The sequence below is a fragment of the Pelobates fuscus genome, chromosome 5, assembly GCF_036172605.1.
Source record: "Pelobates fuscus isolate aPelFus1 chromosome 5, aPelFus1.pri, whole genome shotgun sequence".
In the NCBI taxonomy this organism is placed as follows: domain Eukaryota; kingdom Metazoa; phylum Chordata; class Amphibia; order Anura; family Pelobatidae; genus Pelobates; species Pelobates fuscus.
The window spans coordinates 278,173,836-278,194,963 of NC_086321.1; the positions used below are offsets into that span (position 1 = coordinate 278,173,836).

General features: G+C 38.2%; 1 protein-coding gene across 1 annotated transcript in view; it reads left to right on the top strand.

Moving 5' to 3' along the window:
- The window catches only part of CPLX1 (complexin 1), a 175,143-nt gene that overhangs the window by 111,107 nt on the left and 42,908 nt on the right, over positions 1–21,128 (top strand). Inside the window, exon 3 of the mRNA XM_063457278.1 lies at positions 15,807–15,982. Coding sequence (XP_063313348.1) covers positions 15,807–15,982 — 176 coding nt within the window. The remainder of the gene's footprint in view (positions 1–15,806; positions 15,983–21,128) is intronic.

Genomic DNA, 21,128 nt, shown 5'->3' on the forward strand with positions numbered 1-21,128 from the left:
CACCTTATGAACATCAGCAGCTCCAGCACCTGATGCCAGAGAGACAGTGTCCCAGTCAAGTTATGGGATTTCACTCAGCGTTGTCTTGTGGTGTGGGCCTCGTGGGCCCTCAGGTATGTTGCTGGACTTGGCTCTCTGCACCAGGATTCCCACCCATGATTATCTTCTGCACGAGTCAGAGTAGCACGCAGCATCTGCTGTTTTGAGTGCTACGGGGTGCTTTTTGTGTGAGTTGCAGTAATGCTGTGCACTCTCAGCTAAGGAAGGGAACCCTCTAGGTAGACCGGGATAACCCCCCCGGTCCAGGGGAGCGGGTACAAGGGCCCCAAACAGCAGCATCATGGAGCAGGGGCTGGGATCGGCTGCCTTCCTACCCCTCCAGTCACACCAGGCCTCCAAGCCAGCTCGGATACACTTCTGGGCATCCCCACACAATCTAGGAGCACCATGGGGGCAAGTAGAGTCAGCAGTGGGGGGTATAGATGGCATAATTTTCGCTTTGTAGCAAGTTATGTACTGGAGCTCACTCAAGATGCGTCCATCCGGCATGGCCACCAGGCCCTGCCAATAATAATTGTTATTTAATACTGCATTTATTTAACTTTTTATTTAATTTTGCACACCTCAATGTGTGTATAATCTTTAAATTATTATTCCAATTTTATAATTATTTTTAAGCTAGGTAAATTATATATGATTCAATATATTGTATGCATCTTTTCTTATGTCAAAACAAATCACCCTGAATTATATACAGTGTTTTGAGAATTTATTTGGACTAAAATAAAAAAGATGATTCCCAAAATACCATACTGGGACAGCAGTGACCATTTTGAATCGAAGTGTTTCTCACAAATGCATGCCAATGTTACTTATTTAGTAAGTTTCTGGTGACAGAGAGATGTAATAAATTGTAAGTAGACATTAATAATAGTTTCATGAACAAATTCCCAAAGATGCAAAATTTGAATTCACTTATGATTACTTATCATTATTATCACTTACTGAAAACCATACTTGCATTCAATTGATTGATTTTTCAATGTAGCTATTGCAATATATTTTCCATACGTAACTGACTACTGAATTTACTAAAACCTAGCATGGGAAAAAGAAGTCAGGAATATATGAAAGTCAGGTTTACTACAAGATAGCAAAAGCAAAAATTGAAGTACCAGATTTATAAAGGCCTTGCAGATTGTTTCAGCACCGGTAATAGTTAAAGTGCACTGAAAAGGTACAAATTAATATCATCCAGATATTTAATTGCTTAAGTGCAAGTATTACCATTCATAAGTTAGTTTTTAGAGTGAAATTCACTAAAATTGCCTTTACATTAAGCAGTTTACATGATTAAATCAACACTCCAAACTCTAAATGCATATACTCCCACTGTGCATGGAGGTGCCCTATCCCTGTCTCTTCATTTTGTTATTTACAAACCTATCCTCGCACTCAATTATTTTCACGTAAAACAATTTCCTATTATATATTACGTTTCCAAGGGGATTCTGCTTCATTCAGAAAAAAAAGATCATTAATATATCTAATCGACAAGCTAATAACAACTGAAGTATGGATTCTAATAACTTCTCAAGTAGTTTCTTTCATGCTTTTTCATGAATAAAATCATTGTAGAGAGGAAGACTACATATATCATAAACACATGATGAGAAGATGCACAATATTTAATTGCATGGAATGTTTACGTGTTCCTTTTACTTGTCAGTTCATCCTTGCAGGGAAAGGTATTTCTAGATATCTACATATTCACTATGTTCAGTGAGCAGAACAGTACAAATGATCCTTATAATTACTACATAATGCTCTAGAATGTTTATTTTAAGGACTTATCCCTGGCAGACAAATTGTAAGTCATTCTAAATGAGATACTTTTAATCCATCCAGCATGTTCAGCATGTTTGTTTTTACACTCTGTTCTATATATGTGCATTGTCGAAAAACATTTTTTTTTGTCAAATGTTTTTTATTAAAAAAAATTCATTTTTAACATTAATAATCATAAATAATCATAAAATAATCATAAATCAATCAAATATATAGAATAAAAAATAAGAATACAAATAAATCAAAGAAACAGGGGGAAATATTTCATATGACTCCAGACTATTTAGTGTCAGACAATCGTAAATTCTGAGCCTCTTAAACTATTAGGATTAGAGAGGAAGAGGGAATAACTTGAACCTTAGTTATTTGGCCAGTGATCCGTTCTTCCAAGATAAAGCGATATATAGGAATTGGAAAGCAAGACACATACACCTTTATGTTTACCTTAAACTCCTCTTATGCAGAAGTCTATGGAAAACCTACAGCACTAGTGTAGGGTTTTACAGCACTGCCATAACTCCCTCTGTATGTCTCTGGTAGTGTGTATAGAACCCAGGAGGCTCCAAATATCTGCTCATGGCAGGTTACCATTGTAAGATTTTCTGTACCTTCCCATACTACAACCTATGCAAGAAGAAGAACTTTCTATAACTCTTCCACAACTGATAGAAATAAAGAAAGAAAGAAAGAAAGAAAGAAAGAAAGAAAGGAAAGAAAAATTGTAAGTCACTGTAAAGATAAACAAAAAGCAAAGTCAACTCAGAGAAAGGAAACAGAAAAAAGAGAGATTCAGAAGGAAAATAAGCAAGAGATAGAGGTCAGGGAAAGAAGGAGGAAGAGAAAAGAAAAAGGAACCAGGATCCAACAATAATGGATGGCCTCAACAGGACCATTAGTAAACACTGTTACAGAGGCTTTAGCCAAGGACAAGCTTGACAGTCAAAGCATATAGTATCCTCAATCCTTATTCTATACCCAATGTAGAAATAAAATAAAGGCAATGAAGCCAAGTATTGTAGATCATCTAGGACTTACCACAAAGGTTGCAGCGGGTGCCATCTGCATCCAAAAGACCATTGTTCATCAGAGAAAACAGTCTTCAGATCATCCTTTAATTTTTCCAAAATGTTGAGAGGGAAGGAGGATTAGTAGAGTTCAAAAGCTGATAAAGAGTGGAAACATATTTCTGCAAGCAACCGTCACTTGTACAGTATGTTTCAAATTGAGTCAGGTGACTGTGTTGCTATTGTTTCTCTGAGGAGAGTCTCCAGAAAAGTTATGCCTGTAGAGGAGCTGAGAGAATAAAAGGGAACAATAAACCCCAAAATGTCATGGACAATGACCAAGACCTGAGGGAAAATATAAGTTAATGGACATTGTGAGTGAACTACCTGGGTAGGATGAAAGACCATGTCTGAATCAGCAAGAATACCAGAAGGTTAAAGTAGCACCAATGAAGGGATGCAACATGATACCTGTCAAATCAAATCCACTTAGTCTGGTGTCAGAAATACTAGTTGATCCAGCACGTAGAACTGTATCACACCTAGGACTAAAAGGTAACGTCTTACCGGGCCTTAGAATGACTGGACTTAACGTACCAGAGAATAGTCAGAATACTTACCAAAGTCGGGGACACAGAATGAGACACAACGATGAGGGAAAGCCAAAAGTCAAGGATACCAGAATACAGGGAAGTCAAGACAAAGCCAAAGTCAATAACCAGAAATAAACACTCAGGAACACACTCTCAGACAAACACTAAGGGAAATCACAACAGGGCAATGAGGAGAAGTAAAAATGTGTTTAAATAAGCCTTTTACAAGTCTGATTGGCCAAAATCGGCTTTTGACCCCAGAACATGTGCGCGCGTCTCCCACGTGACGTCACACGCACGCCAACATTGTCACGCCCTTGGCTAGACATGGGGCTATAATTTGGTGTAGTTCTGCAGCAGCCAGCATCCACCAACATGTTGCAGGAGTCAGGTACACTGACGCACGGCCGCTGAATGCAGAACCGCAAGGTGAGGATGAATATGTTACATCTGGAGACACAAAGTCAAACTGATAGAACAAGCCACGCCCTCCCTATCCCACAAAATTTAAAAGCATTAATAATGTTATAAAACCAGTAACTAAATGAAGCAAGTGTTTGGCCACAAAGAACCGAGCAAGAAAAAGATGAGTAAAAAAGGACAGAGAGGAAGAGATGGCAGCAAACTGGGGCCATCAAGAAGGATGAGGAGAGACGAAGACAAACTACAGAAACAGTCGTTACAAAACAAAAGGGATAAGTGACCATAAGAGAGGGTAGCAGCCCCGCAGTCCCCACTCAGTACCAACGTGTAACAGCAGCATAACTTTACATTTAATTATGAAAGCACTTGCAGGAACATAAAGAAAACAGAATGCAGCATAACCGGCAGTATGCCATTTACCGTATATACTCGAGTATAAGCCGACCCGAATATAAGCCGAGGCCCCTAATTTTACCCCAAAAAACTGGGAAAACGTATTGATTCGAGTATAAGACTAGGGTGGGAAATGCATCAGCTACTGGTAAATTTCTAAATCAAATTAGATCCTAAAAAAATATATTAAGTGAATATTTGTTTACAGTGTGTGTATATAATGAATGCAGTGTGTGTGTGTGAGTGCAGTGTGTATGAGTGCAGTGTGTGTGTATGAGTGCAGTGTGTGTGTATGAGTGCAGTGTGTGTATGAGTGCAGTGTGTGTATGAGTGCAGTGTGTGTGTATGAGTGCAGTGTGTGTGTATGAGTGCAGTGTGTATGAGTGCGTGCAGTGTGTGTGTGTGAGTGCAGTGTGTGTGTGTGAGTGCAATTTGTGTGTGTGAGTGCAGTGAGTGTGTGTGAGTACAGTGAGTGTGTGTGAGTACAGTGTGTGTGTATGAGTGCAGTGTGTGTGAGTGCAGTGTGTGTATGAATGCAGTGTGTGTGTATGAGTGCAGTGTGTGTGAGTGCAGTGTGTGCAGTGTGTGTGTGTGTGTGTGTGTGTGTGTGTGTGCAGTGTGTTGCAGAGCCTTGGTGGGGGGTGGGCATTTTTATTATTTTTTTTTATTATTATAATGGTAATATTTTTTATTATTTTTATTTATTTTATTATTATTTATTCTAATTTATTATTATTATTTTTAAAATATATTTAAAATATTATTTTTTATTTTATTATTATTATATTTTTTTTCGTCCCCCCTCCCTGCTTGATACATGGCAGGGAGGGGGGCTCTCCTTCCCTGGTGGCCCAGTGTCATTGGTAGTTCCATGGGGGGGAGAGGGGGTCTGTCAGAGCTGTAACTTACCTTCACAGCAGCTCCTGTCAGCTCTCTCCTCCTCCGCCGGTCCGTTCAGCTCTTCTGTCAGCTCACAGTGTAAATCTCGCGAGAGCCGCGGCTCTCGCGAGACTTACACTGGGAGCTGACCGAGGTGCTGAACGGATGGCGCGGATGAGGAGAGAGCTGACAGGAGCTGCTGTGAAGGTAAGTTACAGCTCTGACAGCCCCTCTCTCCCCCCTGTCTGTATTATGGCAATGCAAATTGCCATAATACAGACTCTGACTCGAGTATAAGCCGAATTGGGGTTTTTCAGCACAAAAAATGTGCTGAAAAACTCGGCTTATACTCGAGTATATACGGTACTTCCCCACACCCTTCAAACAGAAATATAAGCAAATGCATAAGCATAAGAAAATATTTTTCACTTTTCTTTGTTTTGCCCTCCATCACTCATTTGCATGCAACGAACGAACCCCCCCCCCCCCCCCGTCCCCAAACTTTAACCCTCTCCCACACCCATTTTTTTATTGTTACACTCCCACTTTTTCCCCATGGTCGATTTGGTCCCCTAATCCTTTTTCCATCACTGCACATGCAAACAACACAATTCCCCCCTTACAGTATCTCTAATTAATTGATATGTACTACTACTAATCTATACATATTTAGTAGAATAATAAACACATTCAATTAATGATAACCAGTTCTTTTGTTTTCATTTGTTTTAATATTTATTTGCAAATTAATCTTATTCAGCCTTCAATTATATGTAATGTTTTCTTTCATTTTGCATTTATCTTGTTTTACAAAAAAGATTAATTAAAGGGATTCTATAGTGCCACGAAAACAAAGCCGTTTTCCTGGCACCATAGGTCTGTGCAAAGTCCCCCTCCCTCACGACCCCCTCCCGTGGCACTGAAGGGGATAAACCCTTCAGTCACTTACCTGAATCCAGTGCCGATGTCTTTCAGTGCTGGGTCAGACTCCGCCCACACCCACACTGACGTTGGCGTGGGAGACCTAACGCGCATGCGCGGCAATGGGCGTGCTCTCATTATGATTTCCCCATAGGAAAGCATTCATTAATGCTTTCCTAAGGGGAAAAATCTGACGCTGGAGGTCCTCATGCAGAGCGTGAGGACAGCCAGCGTCAGATACCAGATGCCTACAGTGTCCCTTTAATTTCAATTCATTAAATGACTGAAATTTTATAATATTTTTATGAATTGAATAGAAATGTGATGTTTAACAAATATCAGATGATCTGAACACAGAAAAATATTTTCTGTATACTTTCTGTGCACATGTCTAACAGCAACTCTCATGGAGGACACATAGGAAGCCCAGCCTCCCGGAATTATGTGTGGCTAATTTCCTCATTATTAATGCTAGTGAGTGAGTAGAGCCTACACGTTGATTGGCCTACATTGTACTCTTGACACCAAATGCTCCTGAAACAATGGTCTACATAGTCCTGAACAACAATCAGACCAAAATACCTTTAATTCTTAGTGATTAAAATTATAGCATTATGCTTGGAAACAGCAGTATGGACAGCACAAACAGAAGACACTAATGCATTTTGTGCCTTAGCATACTTCATCAGAGATGTTGATGGTCTCTTTGCAATTCTTGTTTCTCTATATTTTGCAGCCCCTGCATGTATCTATAGTGTGTATAAATTAATATATGCAAATAAATGGTTTACATAAACATAAAAGTAAGATTTTAATGAATTTGTTCAATTCTACAGAAATATAAGTATTTATGAAAAAGTTAACTTTTCTTCTGGTAAATTATAAAAAAAAATATGATTACTCATCTCGTAAATCCTCATTATTGATTCTGTTCTACAGGACAGAGCCCCTCCTATTCAGTTAGAATGGAAGGTAGTGGTCAGGGTTTCACAGTTACTCTAATACTAATACAGGGTTTCAAGAGTTACTCTAATACTTTTTAAATAATCGTCTTTTTTAAATCTTGAATGCTCTATTAGGCAATACTATTGGGTCCTCTCCAACCCCCTTAAAATCTTGTAAAAAAAGCAATACATTTTCTTGGAATCCGGCGACAGACGAAGCATCTCAGGCGCTGCCTGCAAGGGTAGAAGCTGAGATCGCCTGTCGCCAGTGCACTTTGCTTGCTGATGATAGACATATTTTAAACAGAGATTTAACATTAGGCAGCCTGGAACAAAGTTACAGGCTGCCTAAGTTATGTGTGCCGGGAGTATAAGAAGCCCTCCCAGCACACAAGTGAATATATCTCTGAATATATCTCTGCACATACCGATTCCTACAACCATGACCACTGCTTATAGCAGACGTGGTCATGGTGGTTGTAGTAACCCTTTAAATGCCAAAATATGAAGAATTAAAATCAATTTATAAAGCATTACGCTTAATTAAATATAGATATATTTTAATCACTCATAACACAATGGTGGTGGCAGCTTCCTGCAAGTAGACCAGTACACCCCTAGTTATCTGCCAGTCTGTCAAAATGATGTCAGCCTTGTGTGAAGGAAGTAGTACATGATTATATACAAACTACCTTGGGTTTGTAACTGCATAAAAACATGCAGAGCACTTCATCTTTTGCTTCTTTGCTGTAAAATGCCCAGTTCACTGTATGAATGCTCATACACTGTAATCACTGTCTCATGAATAGTAAGTGGTTTGTGAATTCAGTTCCTTCTGTAAATATAGAGATTATTAACAACCTTGAAGGAATAACAGAGAATATGAGAACATTAAGAATGGGCAAATATTTGGTAGCTTGGCCTTTGGCTAGTCCCTGCATGTCAGAATGACCCCACTCATTAGGTCAGTTCCCTCTGCATGCGCGATACATCAAAACCAGGTGATTGTTTCAGCCTTATTTGGGCCTCATCAGTGTGGTGTAGCTGATACCATCCTAGGCACAGTGAGCACAGGATCCACATTTGAATTAACCTTTTAACTTAGTATTGACAAAAAGTTAGTGGCTTCAGTTAGCCCTCACTCAGGTCTCTTGTGCAACTTTGTGGAGAACCTAAATCTTTGCATTTTAGACTAATCCCACCCATAGTGTCAGTGCAGATACAAAATGTTCAGATTATCATTTTGGCCTTAGTGATGTCCCGAACGGTTCGCTGGCGAATAGTTCCTGGCGAACATCGCTTGTTCACGTTCGCCACGGATGGCGAACATATGCGATGTTTGGTTCGCCCCCTATTTGTCATCATTGAGTAAACTTTGACCCTGTACCTCACAGTCAGCAGACACATTCCAGCCAATCAGCAGCATACCCTCCCTCCCAGACCCTCCCACCTCCTAGACAGCATACAATTTAGATTAATTCTGAAGCTGCATTATTTTTTTTATTTTTTTTTAGACAGAAGTGTGTTATATTTGAGCATGCTAGGCTGAACGTGTGTATATCATGGCTAGTTGCACTGAGGGTATGAGTATATAGCAGTACATTGTTGTGAAAGATGGCTGTCATGTTTAGGGTGTAGCTTGCACGTTATCAACTGTGTATTTATATCAGCAGCTCCACCACTAGTTATAAATCAAGTGTGAGTCACCCCATGAGATGAGACTAGTGAATAACATAATACATGAACGGTTAAGGTAAAGGCATGTAAGGAACTACGACAATAAACTCTTTAGGAGGTGAAATAATGACATGTTTAAACGCTTGCTACTTTACGATTAGTTAATGTGCAGAGAGCAGTTAATGTGATCAAAGACATGGTGTGGAGGATCGGCTATAGTGGGACATGCTTGGCAGGCTGCTGTTTCCTGCTTGTGCTCATCCGATCCCTTCTGGGAGCCAGGTGCAGACCCTGGGAGTCCCTGATACCTGGAACAACAAAGGCAAGTCTCTGGCTGAGTGCCGGGTTCGCGGCTTGAGGTGGTGGAAGCTTGTTATGTGGATCTGTCCCAGTGGTGCTTCACGTCCAGTGCGGGATTGTCGTGGCTTAAGGTGGAGGCGAGTGCTTGATGTGGGGCAGACTCTGCAGTTCTGTTTGTCCCTCCGGTCCCATCTTCGACGCCTTTTTCGTTGGTGGATTTTAATGAGGACTGCTTCGCTTAGCTGTGGTTAAGCTTGTTGGGGCTGTGGTGGAGCTTGTTGGGGCTTCCTGCTTGTTATTTGCTTCCAAAATTGATTAAAGAGTCTGTCCAGCTTAGACTCAATATCCTGCCATGCTTTGCTGGTACCAGGAGGACACGTGGCTGCCGCCATATTGGGAGAGACACGCAGATGAGTATGTCAGCCTGGGCGGCTGTGCTCTGAGCGTCCATTAGCTCCAGACAGCATCTCAAGGGTGGACCGGGATAACCCCCACCGGTCCGAGGGGGCGGGGTAACGGAGCTCCTGCCGGGAAGTAGCTGCTCCTGGGCATCCCAGGATCGGGAGATCGGCCGCCTCTCCCACCCGGTGAGCACCAGGCAAAGCACACTTGCCACGCGGAGGTAAGTAAATCTCTGTCGAGTTGCTGACCACTATTAAGCATGTCGGGTCGGTCAGGTAGGAGCAACATTGCTGGGTCATCCCCTTCTTCGGTGAAATTCACTTATTGATAGCTGTTTAAAGTGAGATATTGAGGGAGCTCACACGAAGTGCGTCTTTCCTCCATGACAGCTAGGCCCCGCCCCCCGGAAGCTGCATTCTTAGTGAGAGGAGGGACAGTGTAGCTGCTGCTGATTTAATAGGGAAATCGATAGCTAGGCTAGTGTATTCAGTGTCCACTACAGTCCTGAAGGACTCATCTGATCTCTGCTGTAAGGACAGCACCCCAAAAAGCCCTTTTTAGGGCTAGAACATCAGTCTGCTTTTTTTTTTTTTCTGTGTAATCTAATTGCAGTTGCCTGCCTGCCAGCGTGTGTGTCAGACTCACAGTGTATACTGTGCCCACTTGCCCAGTGCCACCACTCATATCTGGTGTGACAATAGCTTGTATTTAAAAAAATAAATAAATTTTTGACTGTAATATAATAGCAGTTTCCTTCACACGTAACAGTAGTGTACATTAAAAAAAAAAACTAGAAATTTGTATATATTTGTATTTGTATCTGTGAAATAATAGCAGTCAGTTTCCTTCACACGTGTGCGTTTCAGGGCCTGCCAGGACACAGTGTCACACCAGTGCAACTCATATCTGGTGTAACAGTAGTGTACATTTAAAAAAAAAATACAGGGGCTTGTTGTCACCTTTCGGGGACCCTTGGTGTTGTATGTGGCTGGGTGGAGGAAGAGACCTTCAATGACATCAGTGAGGACAAGGAACGGGACATGGCTAGCTTGGTATCCAACCTTGTGCAAATGGGGAGTTTGCGGTTGTGCAAATGGACTGTTTGCGGTTGTTTGCGGTGCGTTAAACGGGGAGTTTGGTCTGTCACTTTTAATATCTATGATTAATCTTGTTTTAAAATTATCTTGTATATTGACCTTATTATATCTTTTCTTTTATAATTCTTATTTTATTTCTCACATTTCTCTTGAAAAATATCAGCAAAACATATTAGGCAAATAAAACAAATATAAATCTAAATGTCTCCGTCCATTCCTTCAGGCACACTAACTATTCAGATTTTTTTTCACTATTCACACTGGAATAGCAGTGAAACAAATAGTATAATCCTACATTGTTGGTATTCCTTGACAGGGTTGGGATCACTGCTCTAGGATTCAGTAAGTGTCTGGAGTGTTTTCCTGATCTCCATGTGATGTAAAAAGCACTTAGGTTCTGTTGTATGTTTTTTCATTTGAAAAGTTTATGAATTCCATTTAAGCTCATAGCATCTCAATCACTTACTTTCATTATAGTTGAAATTTGTTATCGCCACTTTCATGCACACAGAATACGAAATATACTTTAGTATGTGATATTCAAAGAAGTACATTATAGCTGGATATGCAAGATGATTCTGCAGCGATTCTGCACTGGGTTTATATTTTAATTTCTATTGATACTATACACCTGGGAGTATTCCTGATAACATGATGAGTTTTTCTTCATAATCTATAAAATGATTTGTCATCTTTAGATACCCAGGGTGTCCCCTTAAGTAAATAGATAAGCATTTTAATGCATAATAGAAAATGTGAAAATCAATTTAGATCAATAAAACTATTTAATGGTATCTATATAAGAGTTGGTAGAATTCTATTGTCTTTTTCAGGTTACCTAAAGAGGTGGCTTTATAGTGATTTTAGAGAGTCTACACAATTGTGTTCTTGCCACTCTGACAGAAGAATTCCTGATGGAATTTGATATTTTAAAAACATTTGCCTGGAGGTAAAATGTCTGTCACAAGGGAATTGAAGCTTTTTAAAAACACCTTCTCCAAACTCTTCACTTTGAAAGATGACTGAAGACAAAACAGGAGAGATTGCTTAACAAGAGGATCATAAAAATGATAGGGCAGTTCCATGACATGCTTAAATTGATATGATCACAAGTTATGTATTTGTATTTTCACATACCATTATTTTAGAACTACAATGTATTTGCTGCAGCTATGTAATGGAGGATAACAGGTTATTAAATAATTAACTATTTTATACTATACTACAAATAGTGCAATAGTGCTTTAGAGCGGTAGCAGGTGGTATGATGTAAGAAATGGCAATCAGACTGCTTATTTCAATGTTGTCATTAAGGGACAGTATGTGCTTCAAAATGGGTGATGTGTAGTAAAATATTAACAAGTGGTAATCTCAAATGTTCTGTAGTATCCAAAACAATATACACATATATTTAGCCTGTGTATGTAGTGTTTTGTAGTCTTCCATTTAAATCTTGGCATAGGCTCAATAATACAGTGCCAAGACACTTAACAAATAATTTCCTGTTATTACAAATAAATGAAAATGTGAAATAATAAACACGAGTAATATCCCCCAGCTGTTATTGTTGAGCTACTAATGATACTTTAAAAAAAAGAAAAAAACATAAAACCACATACAGATTTTCTGCTTTCTATTATCTCTGTAATATTAAAGTGGTTAAAAATGCTAAAAAAAAAAAAAAAAGTTCTTCATAAATCAATTTAATCAGCAGACACATTTTCTGGCTTCCTTGATTTCTATCATGAGCATCTTTTGAGATCCTGGTTAAGTATTTATTAGACTTATACACGGCTAATAAATTGGGTTTTCTGTATCACTTTGTCTAAAAATTGTTTTAGTTAAGGTAGTCTAATATGTGGTAGTTTGGCTTCCTTAAAAATTGTCCAGTAGAAATATGTGGGAAAACATTTCTGATGAACCATTAATGCATGAACACTGTTTGTAATTCAACCATTTGCATTGGCCTTTATTGATTGTTTTAAAGTTTACACATCAAGCATCATAATCACTTGAGCTTGCCGCTCAATGTAAGTAGTCAACCATTTTTAAATAGTTTGACTTTTTACTTCTGGTCAGCCAGGTGCATCTACTTCCTCGACTACTGATGTCAGAGAGCCAGAAGCTTCTACTGAGCTAAACTAAGCCCTCTGGTGTAATGCTTAACTGATTGACTGAGACAACCAACTGATCACATTGCAGTTTTTAGCTCAGGAAAGCAGATTAGAAACTTCTGGCTCTCTAGAGATAGTAATGGAGGTGGAGAGTAGCATCCAGTGATACCAGGTAAGAAGTAAGACCATTCAAAATGTTTTGGCCGCTTGCAATGGGTGGTTCCAGGGCACGAACTGCAGCTGTCATGATTTTTGGATTGTTCCTTTTAAGTGCTAGTACAGCCGTCAATGACAATGCAGGTGGAAAGAAGGCCTCTAAACTTTATTTTAATAATAAAAAAACAATATTAAAGAAGAAGAGTTAGCAGTCCAGCTTTGATGCAAATATATAGAGTTTTGAAAGCTGGACTTCAAAAAAGAGAGAAAAATTTGCCCAACATCGTTTTTTTTTTTCTTTTCTTGGAAGTCCAGCTTTTAAAACTTCCCATTGTTTTCTTGAAAAAAAAAACATAAAAATACCTTTATTTATTAATGTAAAATTACAGGCTCGAAGAACGCAAACAGGTAAAGAAACAGGTAGATGGCACTTACGCGTTTCTTACCTATGTAGCACTTTGTCCGCTGCAAACTCCAAGTAGTATAACCACTATTGCTCATGACTAAAAACCACCTATTGTAAGCACTTCTATCCTGGGTTTCATTTGATGCATTTCCCTGTCTCCACTACTAACACCAGTGAACCAGAGGCATGAAATGTGTAGAAAACCATAATCTACTTGATGTTTTCTGACTTACTTGTGTTCCAGGCTGGAATTTTAATTGAAGAAAAATAAGGTTTTTTAAATATCTTCTCTTAATCACTATATTGGGCGCTTATTTCACTTCCTGTAAGTCCAGCTTTCGAAATGTAATTTATGATTTGTGCAGGAATCGAACCTGCATTTGCCTACAAGAATGTATTTGATCTTCCATATAATTGGTCATTGCTGCTGTATATGACTTCAGGCAATTTAGTTTTCTTCAATGCAAAATAGGAACATTTTATAAAAATAATATGACAGTATCAAAGCAATTCCAAATATAGGTGGGTCAAAGTTGTCCAGTTTGGTTGTTTTGGAATTCAGGCAAAAGTCTATTTGGATTTCCGTTTTTCGGTTTAAACGCCATTCGACCCATATTTGGCCGTATCTCCCATCAGCGAAAATGCTTAAATCTAGTAAATAACCCTGAATATATTAAAAGTAGAACAGTCTCTATATATCAATAGAGTAGTCCTGCTAATTTCTACCAATTCAGTTGTTTGACATAAAATCGCATTTTAGAAATAACCTTCATGGTATTTAGAAGGCTGAGTGCACTTGTAGCAAAAAAAAAATAAAAAAAAAATGCTCTCATGTACAACTGTGAATCTCATGAACATATCAAGCTCTAAATCATAATGCAAACAGATTTGCTTCTCCATTAGCATTATTTGAAAGAGCTAACACATACAGTGCTAATATAACTACATGTTCTTATATAAATTACCTGCGCACCTATATTTAAAATGTATAATTTGGGGTTGGAAATAAAGAAACTGAAAACTGCTAAGGTTACATTTTCTTTCACAGACAACAGCTTGATTCACTGGATAAGTGAATTTCTGTCCTTATTCCTTAATAGTTTTTACTGTTAAAAGCTACAATTTGAAGCTTTCATCCATGTTAGATATATATTTTTAAAACTTCATTAGTGCTTTTCCATTAAGATTCCACGTCTGAAAAGCACATAAAAAGAATTCAGTCAGTGCTGGAATAAAGGTTACAGAACAGATTAAAATATTGTTTCTTTTCTATAAAAGTTACAATTAAATTATTGTTCAAAGTAATAATAACTTTCATAAAATAATGTAATTAGTTTAATTTTAAAGGCATTATAAGTAATATAATTTTGTCTGGTTAACGCTTTCTAAACCCTTTGTATATATAGGCTACATATCATTTAGCAATGTCACTCCAAATCTAGTCTATTACTCTGCTTCAGTAATGGTCCTCACCTAATGGAGAAAATATTTTTAAGATCTGTTTTTGTGCAACAAATGCCAAATCCCTCTCCTTCTGCATTATAAGTTTGTAACAAACGTTCCTCAAAGTTCCTTATCTTGTGATAAATAATAGAACCAACATGCTCTTTTTTTTTTTTTTTTAAAGGTTTGTAATTCTTATGTGGAGGGGCAGCATTTTGCCAGCCTTGCTGAAACAAACTGCACCCTTGAGACATTTGATACTAGGAAGGGCTTCAAAAAGCCATACCTCCAGTTACCAACTAGACCATTTAAATTCCAGGCAATCTGGCAAGACAGCCACTACTCATGAGAAGTGGCTACCTTCATTGCATATATCCTACTTTTACCTAGGTTCCCAGAAGAGCTCACAAACAGTTTTTTCCTGCTGCAATGTTAGCTATAGAAGAATCCTCTCTTACACATAGCTCCACACAAGTTGAGAGATGGACCGGTAAATCTGTGGCAGAAATCTAAGACAGAGAAAGTATGGGGAAGTAATAGAAAGATACTAATCCTGTAAAAAAAGAAGGTAGAACATATAAAATAGTAAACACAAATTGTATACAGCAGGAGTGTCCAATATGTAGAGCTGGCTTTAAAACTACAATTCACATTGTGCTTTAACTGCTTTAAGCATCGGGGTAATTCTGCAACCTGGCTTCCAGCATTCATGGATAACCTACAAAATCCTTCTTACAGTACCCATTCTCTCCATACCATTAACAGAGATTGCACTCTGATCACATGATCTCCATACTACCCATACATCATTTACACACTTAAATGTAGAATTCACACATAAAGCACACTGACATTAACATGCATTGCAAAAGTACCTCTCTTTCCACTCCCTCTAAAAAATAGAGGGAATGCTCCAATGCACATATTCTGGGGTATAATGTGGTTAAGATATGAGCTACTAATGAGTGGGCAAGTTGTTATGTCATGGCAACTCTTGAATATACTGTACCATTCTTCATCAGAAATATTCAAATTCAATTGCTAAGAGAGTTCAGCAAAATTAATAATTAGAGCTATATGTTACTACTTTACGTTTTTATAGATTAAAAACAAATAAATGCATTTCATGGGCCTTTCATCCAGCACAAAATATTAGTGTAATTCATTTTATTAAATTACTAAATGTTTCTGTTTATTTATTTTCAGGGGCTACAAAAGATATGGGTAAAATGCTTGGGGGAGATGAAGAAAAAGATCCTGATGCACAGAAGAAAATGGAGGAACAACAAGAAGCTCTGCGCCAACAAGAAGAGGAAAGGAAAGCAAAATACGCAAAGATGGAGGCCGAAAGAGAAACCATGAGACAAGGTATTCGGGATAAGGTAAGAATTAACGCGCCTTACTTAGATTACAAAAAGTATTTTACTTATTTTTATCATGTGTTATTTATGTTTGTTTTATATGTTGAACTTTATTTAAAATATATATTAGAACTTGTTTATTTTTATTTAATTTTGCACTAGTTTCCAGGTTTAGATAATGGAAAAAAATACATGTAGCCCAAGCTTCAGTGTATTCTATTAGCTGAAACGTATTTAAAAGTATTTTAAATCAGCTATTTTAGCTTAAATTCTGCAATTCTGTAGGCTTTAAATTAACACTCCAGGCACCACTGAATGCTGTAATGTTTATGGTGCCAGGAGTGCCCTGGTGCCTTTCTAACAATAAGTAATGATACTATTTGCGAATGATTTAACAGCTTACCTGGGTCAAATACCGTCCACCTCTTTCTGTGCAACTGGAAACTCTCTAACTAAGCTAGTCCGGTTGTGCAAGGCTTAGCTCATTGTTTGAAAGAACTCATCTAATCCTTTCCGATAATGAGCCAGACCCGTGTGGCAGGGCTCAGCTTAGTGGAGCTAACAGAATCTCTTTGTAGGAGCTTCCAGATCCACAGGAGACCACTCAACTCACAGGGAAGTTGTAAAATCATTCACAAATGATTTACCAATTACCCTAGGTGGGCACCATAACAACAGTGTGTTATAGTGGTTAATGTGTGTGTTCCTTTAATTTGGATATGTATAAATGTGAAAAAACAGGGTATTACAGTATGCAATGATACCTTTTTTATTGGACTAACAATACTTAAAAGACAAGCTTTCAGTTCTGAGGAAGAGAGGAAAACTTGTGAAAGCTTGTCTTTTAAGTATTATGTTAGTCCGATAAAAAAGGTATCATTGCATACTGTAATACTCTGGTATTTGGGCATCTTGTCTATTAGGCTAATACGGCTAATCCAATCTACACTATGTGTGTATATATATATATATATATTTAGAATTCCAAATCTACTAACCACTGCAAGCCTGGATGATACATGGCACACTCCCCAGGGGTGAATTTCTACCAAACTGGGCTACAATTTTTCTTGCCAGTGGCCAGTGACGAGTGGAAATTGTGAGCCCTATATATATTACATACCAATTCATTTTAATAGCAATTGCATCAGCAGCTGGAAGACTAGACGCTGTTAATATTAATTGGAAAAAATAATTAAGTAGTGCATGAACCATACTACTATTTATTTTGTTTTTATATTTGGAATCAGCATTTTGATTTTATTAAAGGATGACAAAGGAAGTCAGAAATTGAACCTGTTAAAGCAAACAGGGAAGGATTTTATTGTGAGTGAATAAAGAGTGTCCTCAGTACCAGCTGAATTTACTGGCAAGTTTCACATAGTATTTGGCAGAGGAAGACCAGATGGTTTGCTTCTTCGTGTTACTATTCACAATATACCATAAATAAACAGCAGGAATGTTATAAGAAAATAAAAGAGAAGCACCCAGGAAACACATTGGATGGTGACAATTATAGATGTTAGAATGGGCTGTTCTGTTCTACCCTTCAGCTTTTAAGTATGTGTTAGTTAGACAAGAAGAGTAGGTTTTATTTACACTTCCTAAAATTAATATGTATTTTGTTGGTTTGAATATAGATTAGTATAATTAGAAAATAGCTTCAATTTTATAAAATAATGATTTGTAAGAATATAGCATTGTAAATCGTGTTCAGAACATATAAAGTACAGGAGATAAAATAAATTACAGTATATTAAAGAGAATACGTTTGCCTTAAATGTGAACTTAATTCTGTCTTTAAAAATAATTATTTAAGTGTTTTGAATTTTAATGCTATTTGAAAGTAAATAGAGAAATAATTAGTGTTTTAATATTCTTCCATTATCAAAAAAAAAACTACATATTTGGACAATACATGGTGATATTTACTGCCATTGTATTTTTTTAGGCAATTTAGATCAGTCCAATAAGGTACACCAACGGTTCCCAAACTGTGTGCCAGGGTGGCGCAACAGGCACACATAATTGCTTAGCAGGGGCCAGTCAGGTGCCGCAGTCCTTTAAGACTGCAAACGGGCATCTGTAATATTGGCCGGCTGGAAGGAAGTGACAGCCTGTCACTTCCTCCCAGCATCATGCAGAGAGACAGCGTGGGAGGGAGAGGAGGCAGCTGCAGCATGAGGGAAGTGGAGCAGTCCAGAGCTGCTCCAGAGCCCTCACACACAGCAGCCAGCAGGAGTCCAAGCCACCCTCCTGGACATACAAGGTAAGCTAACAGGAGGGTGGCTGGAGATATAAACAAATATCACTTGTGTGTGTATGTATGTATGAGTGTGTGTGTGTGTGTGTGTGTGTGTATGTGTATGATTGTGTGCATGAGCATGTGTGTGTGTATTATTGTATATGAGTGTGTGTGTGCGTGTGTATGAGTGAGTATGTATGAGTGTGTGTATGAGTGTGTGTATGAGTATGTGTGTGTTTGCATGAGTGTGTGTGTGTGTATGAGTGTGCATGTATGAGTATGTGTATATGTATATGTATGAGTATGTGTATATGTATATGTATGAGTTTGTGTGTGTGTGTGTATATATATCAGTGTTCTTCTGTCAGTGTGTGTGTGCACACATCTGTGTATGTGCATCGGTGTGTCAGGGTGTGTGTGTGTATATGTTGGTGTATACATATGTAAAGTTGTGTGTATCTATGTGTGTGTAATGCGCGCGCATTCAGCCTGTCCATAGGAAAGCATTCTCAATGCTTTCCTATGGACGCTGGCGTCTTCTCACTGTGAAAATCACAGTGAGAAGCGGGGAAGCGCCTCTAGCGGCTGTCAGTGAGACAGCCACTAGATGCTGGATTAACCTATATGTAAACATAGCAGTTTCTCTGAAAGTGCTATGTTTACAGCAGGCAGGGTTATCCCTAGAGGGACCTGGCATCCAGACCACTTCATTAAGCTGAAGTGGTCTGGGTGCCTATAGTGGTCCTTTAATTTGGATTAGTGATGGCAATCCTAAGCATCCAAACTGTTTATGAAGGACATTTCCTATGTTCCTTCAGCTAGCTGTTGAATCTCTGAGCATCTTGGATATATTGTTCCATTACTTCTGGTGATCTTTAGGACCATTAAAGCTTTCTTTTTCAGCCTATCTGAATTTTAGATATCCGGATATCTGAAATCTAGAGATTGTTCAAATCTGTGCCCGATGCTTCAAAGTTTAAAAATCCAAACTATTTCCCCTGTGGGACTTTAAAAGAAAAATAGTGGGCATCCTGGTCAGCGAGTGGAGCTTCTTATTAAAATTGGCAGTGGGTGGGAGCTTTTCATTTAATAATAAATGGGGAAGCCTAATGCCTCCCTAACACCTACACATGAGCATTTAGTGAGGGCTACTAACAAAATATAGAAGGGGTGGACATACCATTGACCACTCCCTTAAAAATTCTAGCCAATGTCCATTTCTTAACAGCCGGATGAGTTGGGGCTCCCAGGTCCAAATCCCCACCCTCATAAAAGAAAATCCTGCTTATCCCAATAATAGTTGAAGGGGGAGGAGCTAAAAAAATCCAAAATCTGTGATAAAGAAATTATACTTACCTTTAGATGTCTTCTTTTTTTTTTTTTTTTTCCTAAATCTTCTTTTCTTCAGTCACACAAAAAAAAAAAAAACAATTAATAACCAATGGTATTGAAAGAAAAAAAAGAGCCAAATCACAAAATAAAACTGTGGCACAACAAAAATAAATACATGTGCATTTATGCACAAGTACCTCTCACTGTAGCAAAAGCCTGTAAAAAAGGCTATATCATGCTTTGAAATCTCAGCAGAGCACTCTGACATGCTTCTATAATCTATTATATCTAAAAGGCTACTATATTTTATTGCTAGTCTATACCATCACCCATGGGTGGGAACATTAGGTCCTCCCTTGTTATCAAATTAATAACCTCCACCCATTGCCCACAATAGGTCTTCCATTTATTTTAACAAGTAGCCTCTACCCACTGATCACAGGTGGGAGCAGGGGGTATATTAGGATGTCCCCATGATTTTTTATTTAACAGCCCCCACCCACTGGCCACTGGTGGGGGCAGGAATGGACAATGACAATTATCCCATTATTTAATATAAGGCCTCCTCTATGCCCAGGAGGGGGTGCGGGACCTGTTCCAGGTAACCCTCTTTATTTTCAGGCATTTACATCGGATAGGGCCTATTTAGCAACTGAGCAGCAATAGCGGTTATGTCTAAAATTTATAGTTACCGTGAGGAGCCATTGCCTGCTCATTGTATATTCTCCCATGGCAGATGGGAGCATAAGGGAAGTTTAAAACCTCCCTATTACTCATATGGGTGTCATACTGACCCCCATGGTCTTTTATTACTTTTATAATGGGATGGCTGTTTAAAAGCAAGTGATTGATCATTTGTAAATGCGCATTCTACTGGATGGATTCAGCTCAGATTCAGTAGAACATTGGTGCTTAGTCCACTAAGGCACTAATTTTAAACCAGACACTGAGCATTACAACCAAGGTCTTGATTTAATAATCTTTGCAAATGAATCAATTAAGTTAGAAACATTTTCAAGGTATTCATCTACAGAAGTCAACATTAAAGTGTATGCGAAGTTTCATAGATAAATAATTTGGAAATGTTTCAACAGTATTGAATCATTTGCAAAGCTTATTAAATCAAGGCCCAGATTACACATATTCGGTTGGATGGAATTTGGCCATCTTCATTGGATTTTGAAATGTTTATTGAAATATACTGCAAGTCAGAAAAGTTGCGCTTAATAAAAACCTAACACTCTTTAACAATAATTCCATGCATACTACCCAACATAACCTTTACGATGACTGACCCTTCAATGACTCCTTTCTTCGATTCTTTGTCTTCAGTAATTACTTTCCGTTGTAAAGACTGCCAGATCTGATATTGTGCAGCATTTATTTGCATGTATTATATCTGTGTTGTTTTTTCCAAAATGATTTCATGCAAACGTGCACAGACAATGACTTAATTTAAAAGCCAGCCACTAAATGTACTAATCTATCTGAAAAGGGTCTTATGAATGGATGCTTATTTGGACATTTATATTGGCTGTTTCCTGGCATTAAAACATAAGGAGTTCTAGCATTTGAGCCCTTGAATTATCC